Consider the following 18564-nt stretch of genomic DNA (forward strand, 5'->3'; position numbering starts at 1 on the left):
ATCTGGCATATAAACTTATACAAAATGAAAAACACATTCAAAATACGAGATCCCTTGGTGAATATCTGGACTGCGTTTCACGATCAAGTTTAAAATAGTTTATTAAGTCCGTGAATGAAAGTTTTTTTTCGGCCGAAGGAGAGATCCAATTATTATGATCCGAAGCAAAACCCAGCATACCTAGTTTCTTCACTAGATACTCTAACAATGAGCTAATCCCACAAATACAATGTAACAAAGCCAAATCGTTCCCCAGTTTACCCAAAGAAATATCAGATTCTCCAAGGTGCATATATGGGAGAATGGATATAATAAAAGCATATCTTTAAAGCTGTAGAAATAAATGAATGGCAATACAATGGTAAGGTAAGAAATTAACTGTAAGATTTATCTATAACATCCAAACATTTGTTATTTAACATGAATCCGCGAGAAAAAACGTGAATTAGTGTTTTCCTTCAGCTCATATTTCAGCCTTATCTCATACTGACCTTGTTAAAAAACAAATTCCGAGATTTTCTTGGCCTTGGCTCTAGGGTTATTAGATATGTGTGCGGGTGTCAAGACAGCTGAGCATTCGGTTTCATATTATATATTTCTTAAGACATGAAACACGTTCTGCTTCATTCTAAAGTTGGTTAACTGAAGTAAGTACAACCAGTGACTGTTGTCCTCAGGTGTCGTGACAGCATGACGTATAACAATCCATCAGCGTCATTTCCACCTTTCTATGAGTGGCATTTTAGAAGTTTGGAAATACAATATAAACAAACTTTATGGAGAACAACTTATTATATTTTGTGGGTTTCGGTACAGATTCTTGTACCGTTGTCAAGGAAAGAAGTTGTTATCCATAGAGTTTGTCTAGATATCGTTTCCACTCGTCTCAAATACCGACACTGGGCGCATGGTCTTGATGATTTTATGAGAGCTTGAATCGAAACAGTTCTGATATTGAGTTGTTCTGAGCCTCAGTTCAACTGCGTATTTAGTATATATGCAAAATAATATGTTTCCACCTTTTTGAAGATATACTCAATGTACGAAAACAATTCTGTTTACGTGAAAATGTAACAAAAAATCGTTTTGTTGAGTATGAACAAGAAAGGACTATTGCCTTTAAGTTACTTTTTTGTTACAATTTCATCGATAAGAGAGAAGTGTACTTCTGTTATAAAACAAAGTGACAAAAAACTTTATCACACAATTTTCATTATTTACTGAACCTGGGGCTCGATCCCATTTCTGGCACACGTTAGTCGTGACAACAAGATATCGTAATGTTTAGAGTTACCTCCCTTTGGACAAGATCCTCACAGCGACAGCGATACCCTACTAGGGGTAATGAGGTTTTATAATAACATGACGTGGAATTTAGTGCTATATGTTTTTAAAAAAAGCTTATTGAATGTCTGAATGAACTATTGTCATATACGATATATTGGCTGTAACGCATCTGATCATTCACAAGCCAAATAATCACCGAAATAAAACACACGATCATCTGATATCGATATTGTAAGTTGCAGACGACGTTCAAGTGTCTATGGCAAGGGATGGATTGTCACGTGTAAACGTGACTTACAGGGAATTCAGACTACGCGACCTTGCAATCATTAACCTCTTTTAACACAGAAGAGAAGTACTATTACAACTTGAAGTGAAATCCAAACTTACAGCCCAGCACCCAAATACAAACTTGCAGCACGGTATGTATTCAGACAGTTGAACATTTCGGGTGACTGACAAAACTCTGTCATTAGCCCAAGTAGTTCATTTCTGTTCTGTGTCTAGGTAGAAATTGGTTTCAGTTATGATGTGCTTGTCAAATGGCTAAAGGGTTGTGCAGCTGCTGCTAAAGTACTAGCATTTAAGTAGGTCTATCTACCTACCTGCCTACCTGCCTCTTGGCATAACTGTAAGCATTAATGACATCGACGTATAGATCTACACTGAGTGGAATTTGTGGAATTTGAAGGACTTGGGGAAAAAAACATTGACCTAACCCTGATCTAACTGAATGATTATATGTCCTAAAATGATTCAAATGTTTTCATTTCAGGAGCCGTAAGCCCTGAGAAATATCAAACTGTATTTTTTTAGTTGTTTTTATGATGGAAAGACTGGATATTTGGCTTTTGAATAGTGTGAAATATTAATTTAGATCTAATGAAAATTCTCAAGTTGTTTTTAGTGTTGACGAGCATGTCCCACTGTGTCTGAATAGACCTAATGTTTATACCACCAACAGTGTCACTGCTGGGTACATTCAGGAATATTTTGTTCAGCACTGTCATACTTCAGTCTTCTATTTGAGAATATCTTTCTTCCATAGCCACAGGTGGTTGTCATCATGGAGGAGCTGAAGGCGACTGCATGCAAAGCGATTGATGCTGCCAATGTAGATCTCAAAGCCCTCAGCAAAGAAATTTATGACAATCCAGAACTAAACTTTGAAGAATTCCACGCGCATGAGGTCCTCACAAATCTGCTGGATAAGTATGGGTTTGCTGTAGAAAGGAGCTTCAAGGTTGCTACAGCCTTCAAGGCAACCCATGGAAGTAATGACAGTGGGGGACCTAATATTGCAGTGCTGTGTGAGTATGATGCCCTGCCTGGGCTTGGCCATGCTTGTGGACACAACCTGATTGCAGAGGTGGGTGTGGCAACAGCTGTTGGTGCCAAAGCAGCAATGGAGGCTGCTGGAAAACCTCTTGGCAAGGTAAGGAATATAAAGGAAATTAATATAAATGTTTAGGAAATTAAGTTGTAACATTATACATTACACATTTTTGATGTAATAGAATCTTTGAATTCATGCAAAAGTTGAAACCATTGTTTCTGATAATCCTTGGACAGTCAACTACAGAACGGAGGTTGCTGATGTAAGGGAGGCAACCCTTTGTTGTAGATGTGACTGATCGTAGTGTTGTACCTATTACACAGCTGACAGTGTTGGGCACACCTGCGGAGGAGGGAGGGGGAGGCAAGGTTGACCTGATCCGAGCGGGGGCCTTCAGTGGTGTGGATGTGGCAATGATGGCACACCCGTCCCAGTGCAATCTTCCCAGGCCTATCATGGTAGCAATGAATCAGTAGGTTGACTTGGATTGCTGCAATAAACACAAAATAATTATTGTCCCACTTTCAACAGAACTGTACAACATTTGCAGCATATCATTTAGAATCTTTATTTCATGGATGGTACAATTTTTATTATCACAGTTATGAGGTCCCTTAGTTTTCGGTGGTGGACCAATGTCCTGATTATGTGTCTAGGTTCCTGTGCCATACCTGTGTTTATGGGTTTCTCGAGAGTGGTAAACATCTGAGACCAGGCCCCGATTTCTCGAAACAAACTTAAGTCTGAGATTTGACTTAAGTCTGAGTTTTTACTCAAATTTGAGAAAACGCAGGAAAATGCATTTCCTAGAATAAACTGAAATCAATATTAAACTCAAACTTAGTAGACCATTTGAGTTTGGTGGATATATTACTTAAGTTGTTTGGGCTTTTTTTATTTAAAAAATGCAGTTGAGTTAAAAATTCAGCTGTTTCAAATTGTCAAACTCAGTTTGAAATTTGAGTAAAAACTTAAGTTTGTTTCGAGAAATCGGGCCCTGTAGTAGTTAGATGGGACCTGGTCAAAAGCTGATATTTTTACAAAAAATATGAACAGTAAACATACCTAGTTTTGAACAATATCTTGATATTTTCCCAATTGTCTAGGGCAGTTACCGGTGGTTTAGAGTCTTAGATAAATCCTGGACCTTCATCTCTTATCATCAGAATGTACAATAATGCAAACAATTATTAAATTTCACTGATGCTTCTCCTTCAGAGCTACAATTCAGTTCCGAGGCCGAGCTTCTCATGCTGCAAGCTTCCCCTGGAATGGAGTGAACGCTCTCGATGCTGCCGTTCTCTGTTACCAGAACATCTCATGTCTGAGGCAGCAGATCAAACCAACTTGGAGGATCCATGGTATGGATAATGTTATATTTAGAGGCTGTGGTTGTGTGTTTATTGAATGTTCAATATATTGCATGAAAATTATGAAAATGATCATTTATCTAAAACCCTTACTTCCAGGGCTTGCATTTTGGTAAACATACATTTACCCCACATAGATTCCTGTGGTTCTTGTGAATTACCTACCCTTGATCTTCTTCAACATTTTACCGAACAATCAAACATCAACGTAAAGGAAAATGAAAGAGTAGGGGAACTCATGCTATCAGTCACTGGTTTGTCTGGCCCAAAGTTGATCATTTACAGACCTGTAATATGGAAGGAATATTGCAACATGAAACAAACAAATAAATTTATTGGACACAACAATCCTTTGCCTATGTGATTATGATGATGTAATTCAATATTCAGTTGCTGCCATAAATCAGTTGTATCAAATAATTGTTGAACTTTCATGGAGACCGCTACAAATAAATACATGATGTTTTCTATGTTAGGTGTTATATCAAATGGGGGTGCCAAGCCAAACATCATACCTGAATTAACAGAGCTGCAATACATGATCAGGGCGCCCACGGACCCGGAACTAGCCGTCCTAAAAACCAAGTTTGAGGCGTGTGTATATGGAGCTGCTCAAGCCACAGGATGTACTGTGAGTGCTTTCAGTGTCTCAACTGAAGAGTTACCATATGTGATTTAAGTATTTGTTGTTGGGCACAGAAGGAAATTATGAAGGCTTGATCCCTGATAACAGCCATTGAAGTGTTTTTAATAGTATTCTGGAGGGCTTGTGTAAACAGTATTTGAGGTTTACACTTTCTGTCAGTTTTATACATTTCCAAAATCAAAACATTGAGATCTGGTGCAGAATTATAAATTCTCAGTAAGGACTGCCACAATATCATTTTGATCAGTTCTTTGTTCTGGCTACAGGCCAGGTCAAAGCGACCTATCATCTAACCAATCAAAGGGTCCCTTACCAGATCAGGAATGAGACATTTTCATAACTTTTTATAGTAACTGAAGTGTTTTGTACAGCAACATATGTTGTGTATGTTATCCTGCTATTGAATATCAATCAGTCTAAATGATATTTATTCTATGTTATCTATAATATTTGCCCTTCTTATTTATTTTTAAAAAACCCTTATTTATTCTTTTACTACGACCTGAATGATTGGACTTATGTGACCTACATAATCTTGTAGCTCTTCCCTTTCTATTTGTTGTACAATGTTTAAACCATTTTCGAGTCTGTTGTAGCTGAAGCTATAACAGCTTTGTTATTTGCCATATTGTGATGCAGATTGTATAACCAGTATCTGGGTTCACATTAAATGCAACAAACAGCAGTCTTTCTCAAATGGACAGGAGGTGGGATGAAAGATGAGTCTGCAGGGTTTGACCTTGACCTACAAGACCAGGTCGAGATGACCCCCAATTACTAATTAGAAGGTCCTTATCCTGTGAAGAAATGTAATCATATAGTGTAGTGTACTACAATGTGAGATGTTATAATTACTTTAATTTGAGGAACTTGGTACGCTGAATATCATGTTGTGTCCCTGAGGATGCAAAATATATATTTCTGCATTCATTCTGTACAGGATTTAGTACTGGAGACACACATGTTTCGCTAATTTAGTTATCCAGTCTCTTATGTTAAGTAATTTACTTCCAGGGACTGTGAGGAGGCGTTTAGTTAAAGCGGTATTGTTTACTTATCCGAGTTTAGTTAACTGGACTCTAATAGTGATAATTAATGAAGAAATTTGCTGGGAACTTATCAGGTCTGTTTAGATGGCGGTCTTTACTTAGGTGGTTTCCACTGTATATATTTCTGCATTCATTCTGTACAGTTTTTAGTACTGGACACACATTTCTGTGTGGCTTTAAGCTCTGAGGGTCAGAGGGTCAGACTAATAATATTGTGAAAGGAGTTATGTCCCTTGCTGTCATGGTATGAGATAATCTGGTGCAGAAATGACCTCACATCACAAGGCACATTCAGATGAGATAGGTCAGGTGGGCTAGGGCGGAATGTTAAGGTTCCACATGTTAGTACACAGGATACGGGAACCTATTCTGACACTACCTCATTATATCTTTGTTGATGAGAACAGCGTTTACTGGATGCGGTTGATTGGTTTGCTGTTTATCGCCACACTCAGCAATATTCCAGCTATATGGCGGCGGTCTGTAAATAATCAAGTCTGGACCAGACAATCCAGTGATCAACATCATGAGCATCGATCTACGACAATTGGGATACAATGACATGTATCAACCAAGACAGTGAGCCTGACCACCCGTTTTTTTTTAGTCGCCTCTTACGACAAGCATAGGTTACCAAAGACCATTTCTAACCCAGATTTTCACAGGTCCGTACTGGATGTGTGAGTGGAATGTTTACATAGTCCATTAGGAATAAGGACTGTTAAATACATGATCAATTGATCCTTTCAGTCCAGAATCTGGAGTTAGGGATCTGGATTTGGGTTGGAAGTGTCGTTTGGTAGAGATAAGGATTAGTCACAGTCCTGTTTTGACAGAGCTTCTTTCAGCCTCTTGTCCCTGCCACCAGGTGGAGTGTCAGTTTGATGACAAGCCGTACTCAGCACTGATGAGCAACAATATCCTGGCAGCGCTGTATGAAGCTAACGGTGTTCAGGTCGGCATCCAGTTTGAGCAAGACCCCGCCAAGATTGCCAAGCAGGGAGGTTCAACTGACATGGGCAATGTGTCGCATGTCGTACCCAGTATACACCCCAAGTTCCACTTTGGGACAACAGCCAGTGGTCACTCTGTAGACTTTGCCAAGGCTGCAGGTACTCAAATATATGATTTATTCAAGCAGCCATACATTAATAGGATGTCACACTGCTGATCAGAGAGTTGTGTTTTCAGAATCTGGACTTGAAAAGCATACGGTAAACTACTGTTATAACAAAGTAATTGGGGACAAGTAATTGTTGTTCATTGTGACTAGTTCATGACTGGCATTAAAAAAAAGCCAGTTCATTATATCATCTGTGTTTCGTAATTAATGTAGTTTATTGTATGAAGACCACACTAATTATAAGTCAGTACCTCGTGTTGTCAGCGTATGCAACACATCTCCTGTACATACAGAGAACTAGGCAGACGATGTAGGCCATGATATAAATTATCTGCTCTCTGGGGAGGGGCAATTGCTACAAAACATGTTGTGGTCAAATCTGGACTGTTCTGGAGGAGGATGGATCCAATATACCATCATGAATATCCCATGGATCTCCCTCTACCTTCTGCTCCTAGTTCAGTTTATCTTTTTCAAATATACAGATATCGAAGCAGTTTTTGACAATTGAAAAGTGTGTTTATGTAGTCTGCATTCTGTTAAGGTTCATTAAATTTGTTCACTTATTCCAAAATAATCAAAGCAATTTCATTTCTATATGTCAGAAATATGAAATTTGAGCATGCCAGGTAAATTCAGATGATGTCAGTTCAGCCATGTTTGTTCTACATTGTACTGATGTGATGTCTATCCTGTGCAGGTAGAGAGGAGGCACAGGACTACACACTGTCTGTGGGGAAGGCTCTAGCTATGACGGTCATCGACCTGTTTCTGAACCCGGACCTGATACCCCAGATACAGGGACAGTTCAGGCTGGATCTCCAGAAAGAGGAACAGCTTGTTGTGTAGATTCAGAGTTACCTCATCTCCTGGAGGAGGAACAAGATGCTCTGTGGAGTCAGTGTGGCCTTATCTGCAGAATGAAGAATATATGGTGGTGTGGCCTCAGTATTACCATATCTGAAGAAGGAGGAAGATATGAAGTATCCCTTCCATCAAACGTTTCCTTAATTCTGTAATACTATACATGAACATTTGTTACCATAAAAATGTTATTCCGGTTTCAAGAACATTGGGATCATAACAGGGTAAATTCATGGATGTCATCATCTTCATTATAAGGAGCAGAAAATGTTGGAGTATATGTTCACTCCTTTTATAATCTTACTCAACCTGATGCAGGAGTGAGAATATACCCTCAAACATTGTGTGCCTTAAATTTAAGCAGTTGACATCCATAAGAGTTCCCTGTTTACCTCTAAATGCTATCTAAAGACTTTTTCATCGAACAGACCCATTAAACAGCATGGTTCTATTTACGCTATTTCACTACATACAGCGTTCAGCTCACCTTGTCTGTGATGAGCTACAGTACCTTGTTACTATTGATCCTGTGATGTTACTTCAGCTGGGATTGTCACACGGTGTGTCAGTTGACAATTCACCTTGTCTGTATGTGGTGAGTGAGTGAGTTAGGTTTTATGCCACACTCAGCAATATTCCGGCTATATGGCGGCGGTCTGTAAATAATTGAGTCTGGACCAGACAATCCAGTGAGTAACAGCATGTGTCAACCAAGTCAACGAACATGACCACCCGATCCAATTAGTCACCTCTTATGACAAGCATAGGTTACTGAATATCAATTCTAAAACAGATCTTTAGGGTCCTGTATATGGTAAACTACAGTACCTTGTTACTATTTGTCCTGTGATATTACTTCAGCTGGGATTGTCACACAGTGTTTCGTTGGAAAATTAACCTTGGAGCAGAAAAGAGCTTGATATCAGTTCCTTATGACAATCTATTATCATATTGGTGCTACTGTTATATCTTAGCCCCATTTCTGGTGTCCGCCGCCGTAATATTGCTAAAAGCGGCGTAAAACCACACTCACTGTCACTGTTATATATTAGTATGTTGTGTATTGGAATGTATCAGAAAGCATTGTAATGGATGATGTTTACATGAAAATCAGATGAAGATCCATAAAATCCTAACTCATCCAATCCTGCAAGGCTTGAAGATCCATCCATGTGCAAACAATACTAATACTGTATATTAAGACCACTTGACATACCAGTACCCTTCACAGTGTTTGTGTTGCTGTGAGACTGTAGCCTGCCATAGCGCTGAATAAGTAGTAACTTGCTGTGACCATCAGCAGTTAATGTATACTTAACTGCAAAGGAAATGCAAGTTGTACATAAAATTGGATAACATTAAGACCAGCAATGTAAGGAATGTAGAGGAATAATATCAGATAAAACATTTGTTAAGTAATCCGCATGAATTGTTTGATGAAAACAATTTGTGTTTATTGACAAAATGATGAATGAGGTGAGCAGTGTGTTTCTTTGCGTTTGTATACACATCTTTTCACAAAGAAATATTTTCTGCATTTCACAAACAAAAGAACTTGATATGTGTATTTTTTGCTCTCAAGTGCTGGTATGAGTCTTTTCTGGAACGTTAGGTCAGTATCTTGGGTCAGGATGACAGCAGTACTTTGAGCTTCACGGTATATTCCCCAGGGAGATGAGACAGCAGTGCGTATATTGATCTGTTCAGTGGGATAATGTGTCATACACTTTTGTGGTGTCTAGTGTTAGATACAGCTAATAAAAGTACTATCATTATGATGTGATTAGACTGCATTGACAAACAGGATATTGTAACATGTTATATATGGGATTACACTTTTGTCATATGTTACATTTGACATTTACACATGTATTCAAAACAGGATTTTATCCCCTGCTAACACCTCTGTGTTATTTGTTTGGCTAATCCAAGCTGTTTTAGTGTTCTTGTGTTGCATTACTGCATGGAATGATGTCACTGATTTCATATTATTATTCCTGTGTGTGTATAATAAGCAGTCTGTTAGGTTATTGTTATTATTATGAATGTACTTTTGTTATGACAATTGACTTCAGTTTTTGTTGTGCAGCAGAATTATGTTAAGTGGATTCACACATTTGCACATTTATATCTCCATAAATGGAAATGATAATGAAGTCAGTTGTTAAATCCAAACAGTTTATTTAATGAAACAACTTCATGAGATGGTGAAAGAAGGGAAGGTGATGAATGTATCTTGATGATCTGATTTGTTTCAGTATTTTATTTGGAACTCTGTGCATTTACTAACCAGAAATTGTCTTCTGGTGTATATATACCCTACATGACCTATTGACATTGTCACCTGTCTTATGTCAGTGTTAAAGATGGGAGTTATGATTGTTGTTGTCTGGTGTGGGCACGAGTTTTACACAGGACATACCAGTATGTAGATACAGCATTCAACATGTGAGACCCTGATTTATTGTGGAATGAACAGATTTCACTGATCTATTTTCACAGATTTTCTGCATAGAAGGAATAAACTATAAGTATTGTCAGAACTTTGTTTTACATTTTGTGTGTACTTAGAGAGGATGTTAAATTAAGTACATAACTACAGCTTGCCCATTAAAAAGACTAGCAAGTTTTCCAAGGTGCTGCAAGGAGTTGCAATTCTCATTGCAAAGCTACATCCCTTGGGCATGCAAGAAACCTACAGTTCTTATGAATTCTCTTCCTGCATAAAACCTCACTTTCCTCCTGTGTGTGTTTCAGTTGATACTCATAGTCAACTTTCAACACTTAGAAGATGTTGGCGAGATGTACATGTTGCTGTAAGCCAACACGTATAGAAGTCTGACATGTGTGTGAGCCCCGATCTCTGCTCAGGCTTGTAAATTCATGACTAAGTATGACCCTCACACTGCCTGGCGGAGATGTAGGACCAGCTGATATGTGTGTATTGTAGGAGATGGGGTTTATGTCAATCTCATGATGCTATCCCACATCTCAACTCCAGCTTGTAAAACATGTGGTAAATTCATGACAACAGAGGTCACTCATGTATCCCCAAGGGCTCCAAAGAAACATGCTGTGAGTTTTGCTCTTCGCTTTCCAAGACAACCTACTTCTAACTAGCCAACAGCATCATGATGGCGAAGATTGGAAGGCAGCCAAGAAGATGGCGAAGATATTTCAGGTCCTTCTGCTACATCAGCAGAGATTCCTTCCAGACTTTATTGAAATACACATAAATACACTTTCGACTGCCGACTTGCAACTTTGCGCCAACTCCGGGTCCATTGGGAGGATGTCCAGAACTGGAAACATATCACATCCGACCGAAGGATTCTCAATGGAGGAGGGTATGAGTTTTTATTCATTATCCTGTACTCGTATCTGAGTCAGAAACCCGGAGATTCCATCTTGCACGGACCAAGCCCTTAGCAGTAGATCTAGACAAATACCAGAAACAAACGCTGAACAAACTTGAAGAAACACAACTCAGCTTGTGCTTTAAATCTCCAGTAATTCTTGTTCTCAAGAAGAACTCCGCAGAGATGATATACTTCAAGATCGTGAACAAGTCTTTTCTATTTTTTGTTACGAGTGAAGGTATGATAAAGGGGTATATGACACCAATTCACCCGTAACAATGAAAATGGATCACACAACAATCTGACTAATTGAGGAAGATTTATTTATACTATCCTAACAGAAGGCTGATACAGGTTACCAATTTACAAATGTGGAAAGTGAAGAGGGAATTGTCTTAGATATATTATGGGCAAAGCAATATGGCATAGTCACCTCATTTTAAAATCCTTCCTGTACACCATGATTTCCTAGTTTCCATATTTGACACAGTCCCGACGTGGGTGCAAGTTTGTGAATTCACATTATGGGTACAACCACAACTGGCAAAAATCCCGTCCTCAAAAAACATCCCAACTAGATCAGAATCACCGAGCTTCTCCCTATAAGCTGGCTGGCCACATTCAATTAACTGACCAAAGCTGAATTCATCAAACCCCAAGCTGTACCACTAGTTACATAACAATTTCTCGCTCAAGCGAAGGCCCCTCACCCCAAGCTAAAACTAATTACACCAAGTATACTCATCACTATCTAAAACTGTACATTATATTTGCAAAATATGTTTCATCACCCATAACACTATAAAATTACACAGAAATGTAGATATTTTAATTTTTATTGGACTTCAAATTGAGGGTTGAAGGGGAAGGGCATATATGTCCCTGTGGCACCCAGGGTGTTAACCAAAATAGTAATCGTATGAGACTATTTGGGCTTTCCCTTTTTGCACTGGTGGGACACGTTTTAAAGCGGCGTTAAACCAAACTCACTCACTGCAAGCATCGAAACAGAAAAGATCCAGATAGTGAAAACTTTAATGACCCTCTTTGAACCTGGGAAGCATTTGGTAGATAGGCGGTTAAAGTGTTGGCTCGTCCTAGCATATGCACAATGTGTAAAACCCATATATATATTTTGAGCGCATGTGTTCCATATATAGTTTCTTTCAAGCCAGATTAAGAAAACTGACCATTTAACAAACCAGCTGCGCTATTCTTTCACTCAGTAGTATATACATACTATAGATCAAGTCCAACAAAAAGCCTCTGTAAAGCTTCATTTATGAAATAAAGCTTTTGTCAGGCCCTTATCTCTCTCCGCTATTATACCACTGTTTGAACCCCCAGTTAACTTCCTGGTCACTATGACCATGAACCAACACTTTCCTGATCACGATGGCTCTATGTCGTGTTGACCTCGAGGAAACAGTTGGTTACAGGATACTATTGGGATTACTCGACAAGGTAAGTGTTAAATATTTTGCTTGGGGGGTAACATTGTGCCGTGATTCCTCTCTGACGGTGGCCCGTGGATGCCCTACATGATGTTAATCTCAGCAAAACAGTTTAACGTGAATCTCCTATGATTTCTTTGGTTTTCGTAATGAAGGCTTGCTGGGCTTGTTGTATCCCCTGTTCTATGTACTTTTTTCTCGTCTTCGCTGATGACAGTGCTTTTACGAGACTTGTTTCGTATCTCTCGTTTCATTTCGTGATATTTTGCGAGTTCAGAGAGGACCAAACGAAACTCTTCCTCTGAGATTTTATTGTCAGTGAGTGCGGTGGAAATATGGTCGTCTATGGTGTTTAACTTTGCATCGGCTAGGATCCTGATCTCATCGTGTTTCAATGCCTTACGATGCAGTCTGCGTGACGCAAACTTAAACATCAATCCAACCAACCCTGACACCCCCGCTGTTATTTCGATGCCTAGCACTATGGGTGCGGCTACGATGGTGGTCAACAACCCCACACCTACTGCCCCTAACCCCATACTGGTAGCCATAAGGGTGGTATCAACCCCATCCACAGCATTGAAAGCTCTATGGTACTTCTTGTACAATGCTGCCCGTGTGTCGCGGTCTTGTTGTAGTTGGCGTTTTACGTCACATAACTGTTTCAACCGAAACCCGTCTACGGTTTCCAGGGTCTTCGCTACTTCCTCTACGACCGGGTACAGCCCCATCCTGTGTGTATAATATATACTACAATATATTTTTTAATTGGGCTTCATTTAATAGTCGATCAATGTACTTGAGGCTTGTAAGGCTTAACCTCTGGGATATGTAAATAGGGGAAAGGGTAACTCTTGTTCTATACTAACTATCTCGTGGCGTATTAAGGGGGGCAGCAACCCTAGTGAGGGGTCCGAGCTCCGTCGTATGACGATACGACAATGGTGGTCCCAAAATGGATATGAATGTGGCCAATCTATTACCACCCCAGGTAAAAGGCGCCAGGGTGGTTCCCCCAAGGATCCAAATGTACTAATAATGTCGTCTTTGAAAAAGACTTCTATGATGAGTGTGGAGCCTGGGGCCATAACCATAGAATATGGTAAGCCAGCGTATAAGCGGAATGATAAACGTGCATTTCTGGGTGTATCTAACATGTAGCCCGGGCGATGTGGCGTTTGTGAAACTATTATATACTGAATAATACCCGAGGTGAAACCCCCGAGCAAGATACCGTTGTTCTTAATTTCGGCGATATGACCATCCTTATCAAAAGAGACGTAAGGTGCGGTGAGGGTCATGTTGATCAACCATTCGGGTTCTTTAAAGTCTGCCAGAGACACCCGCCTATACACGTTGTCTTTTAAGTGTAGGACATACAAGGTGCCTTCCTCGCCGGGTAGATCAAACCCCTCCGTGTCCCCTAGGTCATTAAGCGCGACGTTGGACCGATGACTGGTCATTGTTATATTACTATCACGAGATAGTTTCCAATTGTTTTTCTGATAACCTCTCAGGGGTGCACTTCAACCCCATGAGGTGTATGTTGTCGTGTAGGAAGATCTTGGTGAGGGATATCGTGTCTTCGACGGTCACGGTGACCCCTGCAGACTTGTGTGGGAGTCGACACCCACCCGCACGTAAACAGTGCAAACGTGATACTGGTGTTGTTTGGGCCACCGGAGTTTGATTCCCTTCTCGACTTCGACTTCGTCCTGCGATGGTTCTCCTAGGTAGACTTGGATGGCCAGCGTGGAATTTGCTGGTAGACCTTCCAGGATTTTGACCACACCGGCGAATTCAGACACCAACTGCAATGCCACGTCTTGCACTCCTGGTTTACTGGATAGCATATGGGCCGCCATACTCGAGAGTGGGCTAATGATTACGCTATGTCTCTGCGCCGGGACGTAAGCCACGAGCAGGGTTCCGTTGTTCACGACTTTGTTTAGGTAGTTGTCTTTGTTCTCCGTGAACACGTAGGGGGAGCCGAGACTAATGTTGAGAAACCAGTCGACTTGAGCGGGTAACAACACCCACTTGTTGTCGGCGGTGAAGACGAGGGCATACTGCTTGTTTCGAGCAACGGTCGTGCTCTCAACATATTCTAGGTCGAACAGTTTGCCACCGAATGATGGGTATACCGACCATCTATCATCACCGATGCGGACTAGGTCGAACCGAGTGTTGAGGGCCGCTCCTGAGGTATCTACTATATCACCTAGGGTTCTACCGATGGAGGGGACTTCAACGCGTTTGTAAATACTGTTTTTAAGCTGCAAGGCGTATAGTTTCCCATCTACTCCGGGGTCGTCGAATCCGCGTGTGTCCCCGAGGTCGGAGATCCCCACATTGACGCATTTTTTCAACTTCATTCAGGGACCTTGTGAGCTAGTCATTTTATGTGCAGCATTATGCTGAGGTACCCTATATTCACAGGATTATGCTTTATATCTAAAACCGATATTACCAACTCAGGGATGGTGCTCCGAGTTAACCTCTTGTACTGCCGCGGTGAAAACGACTCGGTTCTGCCATCATTGTACTTCTCCGTTTTCACTGGTACGGCTCTCAGTATCGTGGAAGGGTGGCCACCTTGAATGTTGTCCGTTGTGCTCAACTGACCGAGATGAATGCACAGCTCTCGGTACGGTACTAGGTCGGGTAACTTCGTGCCGTTTGAGTCGTTCATCTTGAGTTCATCTCCCAAGGGTTTGTAGACCTCATCGCTTAGCGAGCACACACTGTAGTAGCCGTCGATTATCTGGTTACGGGCGCCACTGACGAACAGCTTATTGTTGCTGGCGTTGATGTTGGTCCATCGCGGTAGGTAGGTGATATCGCAGAGTGCGACTTCGAGTTGGCCCGACGTGTTATCGATCGCATGCATCAGCTGAACGGACTCACCGCTCGTTATTCCTGGAAGTGTTACGTACATGTTAGAGTATATATACCCATTATATAATACTTTAAAAATGTACAAACCGGGAGTGTTTTACCCTAAACTGGACATAGATTTCCCGCACATGAAGATCGTGGTCGGGGCCGAGTTGCACTTCGGAGCCCAGTTCATAGATGTGTTTGATGGGTATAAGCTTTCGGTGACTAACGTCAAGGCAGTCAACGCCTGGTTCAACACCCCTATGCAGTTCTGGCAGAATCAACTCAACTTCGCCTTCTGGTGTGCGATGACTGGGTGTGGCTTGACGTTGACCGACACTCCGCTGGGTCAGTCTGTGTTCACGTAGTCTGGAGATTTGAGCAGGGGCCCGCGGATGACTGGAAAAAGTTCATGCTGGACATGTCGAGAGGGTTCACTCGTGCCGGTGTAACCAGATTGAACGACTCGATTCGAACATACGTGTGGGCGCTGTTGGGTGCGCAGTGGCAAATGCTTTCCAACATCCTCGGTAAGGGGACTGCTTACGACGCTCAGAAACAGTTCGTTGTTAACGTCAAGGATGCTATCAATGCTCCAGTTGATCTACCAAGTGCTATCCGACGCTACCAAGACGTGTTGGAATACGCTCGGTCGAAAGTCGACTACGTGTTCGACGTGGGACTGAACATGGCTCCGAGCGATATGCAACTGAGAGTAAAAAAAGTGGTGGGTTACAACAACGAAATAGTCATAGCCACGGCCGACCAGAAGTTGGGTGTCAATGCAGGCATCAACGTGAGTCACGTCCCACCTCCCCAGGGCTCAACCCACACCACCACAGCCCCTGCCACCACACCAGGTGGCTGAAAACAAGGAACACATCGATCGTAAAACAGCGCTGGTGGTTGGGGGGATCATTTGGTTAAAAATTCCTTAGCGGCTACGTACACCAGCCCGGCCATGGCCACGATGGCTGCCCACAGGTTTTGCGCCGAATTGCATTCGACAGGTGGACACTTTTGATGGAGAAAGTGTCATGGTGTGGGGAGCCATGTCCTACACGGGTAGATCAGAACTTGTGGTAGTTAAAGGGGGTTATAGCTAAAACGGCACCACAGCAGAACGGCACCAAATTTGTGTGGCGAAAACGGCACCATATTGGCGAAAACGGCTACTGATTTCTGGGCTAAAACGGCACCAAATATAAATCAAAGTATGACGTTGACTAATGTTTTATTTCATTTCAATATAACATTAGCAAGATTATATCAACATATGAGTCATTCTCAAAATCCGTGCATATTTATGTAAGATGTTTGTATCCGACAAACTTAAGTCAAAATCAAACCAAAAAAATTATGGTAACTAACTTATCACAATATTTTTTTACAGTAACAAATGTAGGAAACTATTTTTTATATTTACTTTACACCACCCAATTTTACTCAATGTTCATGTGTCACAACTCCAGTGGCTGATGTCACAGATGTGGCATTTGAATTTTTGTCTTTTCATAAGCAATAAATATACAATTCCATGTCAAAACTAGATATTTTAATATATATGTACATGAAATAAATATTATGTTTGGATTTTTTCTTTCAAAATGATGTTACAAATGTTCAAATTTCGGCAGTGACACAATTTCAGGTAATGTCTATTAAAATGGCAAAATATGAAAAATGAAACATCATTAAGCTTGCATAATATATGTTATGTATATTCAGAAAAATTATTATGTTATGTATACCCAAAAAGAAAAAAATCCCCATAAAACCAAAAACTAACAAACAATGGGTTGTTGTTATTTGCTTTATTTAACGTCGCACGCACAACTAAGGTATTTCGGCGACGGTAAACAATGGGTACATTTGTGCGTTTTAAAAACAATTTCATTTTGACACTGAGTTTGACACTGGGCGGTTTCAGTTGAGTAAATGTACTTAAAACATCAAAGGTTGCGATGTTTTCACGCTAAATTGGGATGCCCTTCCAATCACTGTCGGCTCAGTAGATGTATTTACTATCTAAACATTCTGCAATCCGATAGTCAGCTATGGGATGCCCACTTCCAATCACTGTCGGCACAGTAGATATATTTGGTTTAAGCACATTTTTATTTCGTCAAAGAAACCTGGATAGGCGAACAAGCCTAGTGGCTTATATAGACGCAACTCCATTATATTGTTCCAATAGCTGGATACATAATTGAAATAATTTGACAACAAAAGAAAAATACTGTGACAAAATAACAGATAAATGATTGAATAATAAATATGTTCGGTATAGTGTTGGATATGCCTAGCAACGAAATGAGCAGCCGCAGAAAATCAAATATATAAAACTTGCCTTACATTGAATATAAACGTAGATTTGATAATTACTGTAAGCGGTTACTTTTAGAAATGAACTGTTGTAATGAGTTCAGAATATCACTGATAGTTGAGTTATTCAATGCGCCGTTACCGTATAAAGTAGTTTTCACATCGTATCCTTGAATATAAAAATACATCCTTGTTCTTAAATTTTGATAGTTCCGACATAATAGTAGATGTATTTATTATCTGCAATCCGATTATCTTATAACAAACTAGTTTTCCCCATAAGATTTTAGTTGGTGCCGTTTTCGCCATAAGATTTGTAGCCGTTTTCGCCAAGTCGAGGTTCCGTTATGTCCAAATGGTGCCGTTTTCGCCAGGTGCCGTTTTGCTGTGGTTCCGTTTTAGCCTGCACCCGTTAAAGGCAACCTTATAGCAAATCGCTACATCGACCAAATCTTGCGACCTCATGCCCCTCCTCAAACTTTTTAACCGCCAGAGGGAGCTGGTTCAACACGACAGGCTCGACCCCACACATCTCGTGTAACAGATGCATGCCTATCTCGCCAATGCAAACGTCAATGTCCTTCCCTGGCCTTCCAAATCGCCTAATATGAACCTGATCGAGCATCTATGCAGCGACACATCCGTAAAGGTCACCTCAGACACTTGCATAACTTGCCAACGCGTTGTAGGAGGAATGGCGAAGAAATCTCCCGAGCAAACATCCGACGACTTGTACAATCCCTTCCAAGGCGGTGTCGAGCAGTGACGTCTGTTAACGAGTGGTGTCACCAGGTACTGACCTGAACGTCCTCTTGGTCCACACATGTGCAGCGAGTGAACTGAATTAATGCTGACAATGACAATACATATG

At 40.8% G+C, this 18564-nt stretch overlaps 1 protein-coding gene across 3 annotated transcripts; it reads left to right on the forward strand.

The window, feature by feature from the left end:
- Positions 1-1316: 1316 nt before the first annotated feature.
- Positions 1317-10215, forward strand: LOC124286644 (xaa-Arg dipeptidase-like). 3 transcript variants are annotated; one of them, XM_046723044.1, is made up of 7 exons: positions 1317-1341; positions 2336-2722; positions 2947-3095; positions 3842-3984; positions 4470-4624; positions 6557-6800; positions 7512-10215. In XM_046723044.1, the coding sequence occupies exons 2-7, from the start codon at positions 2354-2356 to the stop codon at positions 7658-7660; spliced, it is 1209 nt and encodes a 402-aa protein (XP_046579000.1). In that variant the 5' UTR covers positions 1317-1341; positions 2336-2353; the 3' UTR covers positions 7661-10215. The 3 variants fall into 3 exon arrangements, with proteins under 3 accessions (XP_046579000.1, XP_046578998.1, XP_046578999.1); XM_046723042.1 differs by lacking the exon at positions 1317-1341 and adding an exon at positions 1348-1709; XM_046723043.1 differs by lacking the exon at positions 1317-1341 and adding an exon at positions 1895-1918.
- Positions 10216-18564: the final 8349 nt, after the last annotated feature.

The sequence above is a fragment of the Haliotis rubra genome, unplaced genomic scaffold (assembly GCF_003918875.1).
Source record: "Haliotis rubra isolate DU_JTF1 unplaced genomic scaffold, ASM391887v1 Scf389, whole genome shotgun sequence".
Lineage (NCBI taxonomy): Eukaryota > Metazoa > Mollusca > Gastropoda > Lepetellida > Haliotidae > Haliotis > Haliotis rubra.

Bases quoted from the DNA above. Each gene is read 5' to 3' on its own strand.
- LOC124286644 (XM_046723044.1), top strand. From the start codon at position 2,354: ATGGAGGAGCTGAAGGCGACTGCATGCAAAGCGATTGATGCTGCCAAT. The intron at 3,985-4,469 runs GTATGGATAATG...TTTCTATGTTAG, and splicing joins ACCAACTTGGAGGATCCATG to GTGTTATATCAAATGGGGGT. The intron at 6,801-7,511 runs GTACTCAAATAT...TATCCTGTGCAG, and splicing joins AGACTTTGCCAAGGCTGCAG to GTAGAGAGGAGGCACAGGAC.